Source organism: Jaculus jaculus, chromosome 10 (assembly GCF_020740685.1).
Source record: "Jaculus jaculus isolate mJacJac1 chromosome 10, mJacJac1.mat.Y.cur, whole genome shotgun sequence".
NCBI lineage: Eukaryota > Metazoa > Chordata > Mammalia > Rodentia > Dipodidae > Jaculus > Jaculus jaculus.
In genome coordinates, this window is record NC_059111.1 from 73,920,159 (window position 1) to 73,928,607 (window position 8,449).

Consider the following 8,449-nt stretch of genomic DNA (forward strand, 5'->3'; position numbering starts at 1 on the left):
TACCCCCACTTTCCCCTTTGAAACTCTACTTTCCATCATATGCCCTACCCCTCTCAATCAGTCTCTATTTTATTTTGGTGTCATCACCTTTTCCTCCTATTATGATGGTCTTGTGTAGGTAGTGTCGGGCCTTGTGAGGTCATGGATATCCAGGCCATTTTGTGTGTGGAGGAGCACATTATAAGGAGTCCTATCCTTCCTTTGGCTCTTACATTCTTTCTACCACCTCTTCTGCAGTGGATAAGTTCTGTCTTGCAATTTTGCTGCTGATTGTGTGTCTAGTTGGCCTGTAACCTACCAGATTCTCCTGGCTTTGCCTGCCATTGACATAGGTACACTGGAATCACTGATGCCTAGTATAGCTTCATGGGGGTGCTGGCCATATTTTTCATTCTTCTTAAACTTTTTGCTACTTTTCATCATAGGCTTACTGGTACTTGAAAGATCTGCCTCAAGCTAAATAAATTTAAAGAATATTTTGTTTATTCTTCACTGATGTGTGCTGATCAGAAATTGTACACTGCATGTATTATTAGTACAAGGGCAAAAATAATAGTATTTTTCTTAGCTCATATTGCTTATAAGTAAGCAAATCTAAGATTTTAGGAATATTAAAACTATTTTCCAATTATGTCACTACTATATTTGAATAGTACTTGAGCATTGCTGAGCTATACTTTTAAATTCTTTTTCTCAAGAAACATACCTCATGATCTTGCCATGATGCTGGGAAATGATTTGGGCATTGGAAAGTTCCAGTAGCATCTCTTATAAAAATATTGTGATTAGGGAGGTGACGCCGTGCGGTCACGCGCCTCTTCCGGCGTGGGGAGGCAGCTGAGGATCGGGCCCTGCTCGGGCACAGCCGCCTCCAGCGCCGCGGGATGTAGCGCCCGGGTCCGCGGTGTCCCCCGCACAGGCATCCCGCCCAGCCAAGCTGCTCTTTATTGGGTGATTTCTACCAGCAATGTGAACCAGACTGCAACAGTAAAGTGGTACCAGGAGTGGGGTTGCTGCTAGATGCCTGACTGTGTGGCTTTGGCCTTTTGGAGCTGATTTTCAAGAGGAATGTGGGAGCATTTGAAACCTTGGCCTAAGAGATGCCTTACAGTGCTTGTTTGCCACCACAGGAAGATCTCTGCCCCCTGGACCTGGGAGACCCCCACCCTTTTCCCAAGCTGAAGCTACAGGGTATTGAGATATTAGCAAGATGTCTTCCCACAAAGCATCTGCGGTGGCACAGGGCAGCGGGGCTCCTGCCAGCAACAGGGAAACCAACACACTGGAGCTGGCAGAACTGGGACCCCTGCTGGAGGAGAAGGGCAAGCGGGGGACTGCCAACACCATCACCAAAGCTGAAGAAGAGCAAACCTGCCCAGTGCCCCAGGAAGAAGAGGAGGAGGTGCGCGTACTGACACTTCCCCTGCAGGCCCACCATGCCATGGAGAAGATGGAGGAGTTTGTGTATAAGGTCTGGGAGGGACGTTGGAGGGTTATCCCATATGATGTACTTCCTGACTGGCTGAAGGACAATGACTACCTGCTACATGGCCACAGACCACCTATGCCCTCTTTCCGGGCTTGCTTCAAGAGCATCTTTCGCATTCACACAGAAACTGGCAATATCTGGACCCATTTACTTGGTTTTGTGCTGTTTCTGTGTTTGGGAATCTTGACCATGCTCCGACCAAATATGTACTTCATGGCTCCGCTGCAGGAGAAAGTGGTTTTTGGGATGTTCTTTTTGGGTGCAGTGCTCTGCCTCAGCTTCTCTTGGCTCTTCCACACTGTCTACTGTCATTCAGAGAAGGTTTCCCGGACTTTTTCCAAATTGGACTATTCAGGGATTGCTCTACTCATAATGGGGAGCTTTGTCCCCTGGCTCTATTATTCCTTCTACTGCTCCCCACAGCCTCGGCTCATCTACCTCACCATCGTCTGTGTCTTAGGCACTTCTGCCATCATTGTGGCACAGTGGGACTGGTTTGCCACTCCTAAGCACCGTCAGACAAGAGCAGGAGTGTTCCTGGGACTTGGCTGGAGTGGTGTTGTGCCTACCATGCACTTCACCATTGCGGAGGGCTTTGTCAAGGCCACCACTGTGGGCCAGATGGGCTGGTTCTTCCTCATGGCCGTGATGTACATCACCGGAGCTGGCCTTTATGCTGCTCGCATTCCTGAACGCTTCTTTCCTGGAAAATTTGACATATGGTTCCAGTCTCATCAGATTTTCCATGTCCTGGTGGTGGCAGCAGCTTTTATTCACTTCTATGGCGTCTCCAACCTTCAGGAATTCCGTTATGGCCTAGAAGGTGGCTGTACTGATGACTCCCTGCTCTGAGCTTTCCCACCTGAGGGGTAGAGAAGGAACTTCCCAAGTGCTTTTAAAAAATAACTTCTTTGCTGAAGCAAGAGGAAGAGTCTGGGTTGTTTGTTTCTAGAAGAAACCTCTTATGGAATTCAATACCAGTCAAGCTTCAGCTCACTTTCACAGCCACTGGGCAATGAACTTTCCATTTTCATTCTCTGCCTGGGGAAGGTGTGAATGGTCAATGCAGCCATCCCCCTCCTCAGCCGTCACCTTCTCAACAAGGCAACTACTGGTCCTTCACAGACACACGACTTTGGAACTCACATTGAAATTTTCCCCCTCCAACCATTTTGGGAAAAAAATTATGGCATGCAACTCTTCATAAACTATATTTGTTTGTTTATCTTGAAGAAAATATCCCTTCCTTGCCCTTTTCCTTACTTTGTAACCTGGCTTATAACAAGCCATCATTTTTGTAGCACACTTTTCAAAAACAATTATAACCTAGTCCCATCTTTCTAGGGCCTAGACCTACTTACACAGCAGGAAGAATAAATCCACTAACTTTTATGTACCCCAGCTAATCATGGAAATATGTCCAGACTTCAGATTACTTGAGTTTTGATTTTTTTTTCTTAGCAGAATAATGTAAAATTTAAATGGGGAAAGATATTTAATATTTAATACTAAGCTTTAAGAAGAATCCTGCTATTGTTGCTATGTATCTTGATGCAGAGACTATGATGATAATAAAAGAAGTAAAGAAGACACTTGGCATTTAAAGATAAAAAAAAAAATATTGTGATTATATTTGTCTGGGAAACTAAAATACATGATACTAATACATATAATCAGGCAGATAAGCATTAAAATTATTAAAATACTGTATAATCTGAAGCATATGACATGTTGTCATTATTTTCTGAATTCACAAAGGTGTTACTTTTACAGAATGGAACATAGTGCCTCTTAAAAATAAAGAAAACTTTTACAGAATGGAAGATAATGCCTCTTAAAAATAAAGAAACCCATTGAAGGCGGATAGGAAAAAGCTAGCTTCTTTTAGGCAGTTTCAGCTAGAGATTGAGGCCCAAAGAGAAACAGATGTCACCTTGCTTTGGCACAAGGATGGAAAGGAAACTTTTTCTGATGGAGACTTTTCTACACCGCCCCCTGCTGCCCATAGTCTAGCACACTATCTAAATAAGTGGCCCAGGTGAACTGGCCCTTTGGTCCACCTCCAAATCTACAAATGAGTGGGGTCTTCCACTTGCATACATGAATCTGAGCCTATAAATGTTGAGGCCTTCCTGTCCCTCCCTCTCTCTTGGCTCCCAACTCCCCACTTTTTACCCTGTGCTGTTCAAACACACGTGAGTCTGGCCACTGGCAGGAGAGCATAACACTGAGTCTTGATCTGAACTTTTCTGCTTGCCTCTGGTTTATAGTTTAGGGTAGTAATTCATTTTGGTTACTTCTACGATTTTCCTATGGTCTTCCAATCTACCACTTGCCTACTTCCCTTACATTTCCTTACACTTGTGGGTGATCTCACAAACCCTAGGCTTCCTACCATGTGTAAATTCTTTAAACTCAGAGTAACTGTGAGTATAACTCTATTCATTACTCATTTTTCCTCTGAATCACTTTATCTCTGCTTTGATATTTGCCCTCTTCTTTTTCCTTGGGTCTTACCATTTTCCCTCTTGATTTCACTCCATAACAAAGCTCATGACAGATGCCATGTGGCTTCCTCCTCAGTCTCCCTACACAAACTCATGGCACTATTCCAGTCTTTCTCAAAAAACCTCAATTTTCAGAGGCTGGAGAGATGGCTTAGCAGTTAAGGTGCTTGCCTGTAAAGCCAAAGGACACAGATTCAATTCCCCGGTACTCATGTAAGCCAGATGTGCAAGGGGATGCATGCATCTGGAGTTCGTTTGCAGTGGCTAGAGGTCCTGACACATCCATTCTCCCTCTGTCTGTCTCCTCTCTATCTCTCTCTGTTTGCAAATAAAATAATATATTTTTTTAAAAAGCCTTAATTTTCTTAAGAGGAATCTTATAAACTATGCAGCGTTTTCCACATGAGTGTGTTTCCTACTTCCCATGTGTTTACGACTGCTCTAGACTCCCTTTCTAGATCTCAATTTCCCTTAAATAACCCCAATTTGGGATCTTGCCCTAAAGAAACTTACTAATTCATAATTTATCCTTCTTAAGTGTGTTTTTGTAATTCTTTATTAAAGGTAGTACAGAACCCAAAACTTGGGGTTCATAAATTCTAGGGAACCCTTATCAAACCCCAAAATCCTACATGACCATTATATCTACTAGATAACAAAATAAAATAAAATTTACTAACTGCTGACATTTATATTAATCCAATTTTAATATCCTCATCTTCATGATATTAATTACATTAAGTGATACGAAGGTGACTGGGGAGGGGGTCTTTCAAAGCTTCTAAACAGATGAATAGAGAGATGAGGAAAGGAAATAAGAGAAGGAAGAAAAGGAGATCAAGGATAGAGGGTCCTGGGAGAGGGAGAGTTATATACCAGGCACCCAAAAGTCATCAGGTGAAGCAAGGGCAGGACACTTACAAAGGTAAGTTCTCAGGTTGCTGTGCATTGTCAGTCAAACCATCCCTGCACCCAACAAAATGGAACACCTGACTCAGTCATAACATTCTTTACAAACCTGATCTGCCTTTTCCATATGTTCTCTAAATCAACTATTCCACTTTGATCTTAATGCTATACCTAATGAAGGAAAAGGGTTTTAGTTCAGCTTATAGGTCTAGAGGGTAGTGTTCATTGCAGATGGGGAGGCATGGGTTGCTGGAAGCCCTAGTCATCCCAGCAGACAAGGAGCAGAGAAGGAAGTAACAAAACATGGGTTTGGACTATCAAACTAAGACCTACCCCAGTATCACATTTTCTCCAACAAGGTTCTATCTCCTAAAGGTTTCAGAACCTTTCCAAATAGTTCCATTTTGCTGGAGATCAAATGTTTAAGTACATGAGCCTATTCAAATGCAGGAGCTTATGGGTGGGGCGGAGTGAGAAGGGAACACATTTTATATTCAAACCAGAATAGTGCTCCTTTTCAATCCTGTATGACATACTAGTGAAGGACAACTCCATTCTTTTTCAGAATGTTCTACCTAGAAACTTCTTTTAGAACTGACTTCTTCCTCTCCTCTCTTAGGCAGCACCCTACTTTTTCTTCCAACTTCCTTATATAGTGCATGTTCTTTGGCTCCAAAACACAGATAGTGCTGGCCAAAGTACTTGACCAAAGTTCTTAAGCATTATAGAACTTGTTAGCCTCCCTTGGTGATCTCTATATTTGCATCGTGTCCAGCTAACACTCGAACTACTGCCAATTTGTTTAATCTTATGTTCTAGTGAGTTTTGCAATAGCTTTTTATTTGAATATTGTACATGCTAAATAGCTCATCTATATGGTTAAAAAGCTTATTCACTTTCTAATGAACTTATTTGCCTGCTTAACAATTAAATTTAATCTATTTTAAAATTTATGATGTCTATAAAGGTAATGAAGGATGATTATTTTAATTTTTTGAAGGAAAAAAAGGAGATCCTGAGAGCATGATTTAAAAAAAATAGGAGGAACACAGCAAAGGACGCTTGGGGCATGATGAACCCTGTGTCCTAATTTCAGGTTTTCAAGCCAATATAGTTAAACACATCCTCAAAGGCATTTTTATTAGTGTGCATGTGAGTAATGAGTTATTAAAATAGCTTTTGAATATTCTCAGTTAGCTAGATCTATACAGCTCTTCCACAGCTGGGTAATAACATTTCTTCCACATTAAAACCTCATTTCAGAACTATCCTTGTCATAATTCAGTTCTTTGTTTTGGCTTTTCCTAGGTCAATTTTTTGAAGTAAAAGTCGGTGCTAGCCCTGCTTTTCCTACCCAACTGCCTTTTTTCCTGTGCCATTACTTTTAACTCTGAGGCAGACAGCTTCAGGTTCACCGAGAAGAATTTCCAGACCAGGAAGTTATGGAGGATATTCATATGAAGGGGTATTTATTGAAGCTTACAGATCCAGGGGAAATTCCATAATGGCAGAAGAAACTGACCTGCCTTCACAGGACCAAGCAGAGAGAGAAGTACAAGCCTAAAAGCCAAAAGCCACAACACACTTCAGGAACTCCAGCTAGGCACACTTTGTACATCTTTAGATTGAAATCTGAAACCCACCACCACACCTTAAGGTACCACAACCTCCTACAATTGTTTCATTTCACACTACCCTCTCCAAGATAAAAAAAAATTATCTTTAGCAAGTATATTGTCTTTTAAAATCCTCTAGGAGTTCTTACCTCTGAGTTGAAATATCAAGATATTTAAAAGAAACTGCCATTGAATTTCTTCTTGTTTTGCCATCAAAAGAAAAGGTAATAGTCTATCTAGGAGAAGGATCATATGACAAAATGATACATTGCATATATTTAATTTAATGTACTACATGGTAATTCCAACTTACATAAAATCTGCAAATGAGAGTACAATTAGTTTGGGAAAATATGTCACTTAAAGATAGATTGAGAAAATTATAAACAATGAAATCATTATTTTTATGCAAGACCCATCCCAAAATTATTTAATTTTTGAGATCAACGTAAAAGTGAATTTGATATTGGGGTACTCTAGTCTTATTTTCATCTCATTGCTCTGACTAGGGCTATGGGGAGAACAGAGACTCAGCATCAGTTCTTCCCATGTCCTCACCCAATGTCGAGGGCACAGCAGAAGGTTGCCTATCATTAATGGGAGGGGTACCTGATAGAAGAAAATCACTTGCATTACCTTTCTGCTCCATCTTTTCCACATCCAAATGAGTTGATTGAGTTGAGAACAGAGTGGGAAGAATAACAAACAAATGCTGACCTCATTTTTTTTCTCTCTGCTGAAGCCTACATTTTCCAGGATGTTAGAATAACTGCATAGGTTAATAAAGTGCACTTTGTTTTCATTTGCCATAAATCCTTATTTCTACATTCCACTTCCCATTGTTGCACGGGGACAGACTGCAGAGGGCATCCAGAACCCCTGATTTTGCCCAAATTGCCCTTAACATTTCTTGCCATCACACTTTGGCTCATTTTATATTCTCAGTCCTATCTGCCCATCAAAGCCCTCTTCAGTCATAAAATCTTCCATACCCTCTCTCATAAAGTGCATAATCTTATCAGAATTTTTGGTACATTTGAATTTATGATCTTTACTGGTACGACATTTTCATTCGAAGGTCACAGTTTTCTCCAGAATTTGTTCTTGGTATGGCCATTGCATGTAATGACATATGCCCAGCATTACATCATCATACAGGATGGATTCATAATTGAAAATCTTTGTGTTATTAATTTTCTTACTCTCTTACTGGGATATAAGATTTTTTTAAAGAAGAAGCTAACTTTTACTAGTCCTTATATCTTTGCAGCAAAATGTATAGTAACCAGTGTGAAATTAAGGATAAAACAGTTAGCTCAATAAGTTATAAAGACTATAATACAAAAAGAAAAATTTTCAACTTTCCTAACTTAGACCATTTAAATCCACTCTTGTTCTTCATAAGAAATGTCCATTATCCCTGCCAACCAGGGCAGAAAACTGTCACATGCCTAAATTTATATATTGCCTGATTGGATTATATGATTTTTTCTCAATTTTTATTGACATCTTCCATGATTATAAAAAAAATATCCCATGGTAATGCCCTCCCTCCCCCCACTCTCCCCTTTGAAACTCCATTCTCTATCATATCCCCTCCCCATCTCAATCAGTCCCTCTTTTATTTTGATGTCATGATCTTTTCCTCCTCTTATTATGGTCTTGTGTAGGTAGTGTCAGGCACTGTGAGGTCATGGATATCCAGGCCATTTTATGTCTGGAGGGAGCACATTGTAAGGAGTCCTACCCTTCCTTTGGCTCTTACATTCTTTCTGCCATCTCTTCTGCATTAGACCCTGAGCCTTGAAATGTGTGATCGAGATGTTACTCAGTACTCCAGTCACTTCTTTCCAGCACTATGATACCTTCTGAGTCTTCCCAAGGTCACTGCCATCTGAAACGAGAAGATTCTCTACCAAAAGTGAGAG

The 8,449-nt window shown here is 40.8% G+C and overlaps 1 protein-coding gene across 1 annotated transcript; it reads left to right on the top strand.

Moving 5' to 3' along the window:
* Window positions 1–908: 908 nt before the first annotated feature.
* Window positions 909–2,924, top strand: LOC101604170 (adiponectin receptor protein 1-like). The gene has a single exon (XM_012948808.2). The coding sequence runs from the start codon at window positions 1,211–1,213 to the stop codon at window positions 2,339–2,341; it is 1,131 nt and encodes a 376-aa protein (XP_012804262.2). The 5' UTR covers window positions 909–1,210; the 3' UTR covers window positions 2,342–2,924.
* Window positions 2,925–8,449: the final 5,525 nt, after the last annotated feature.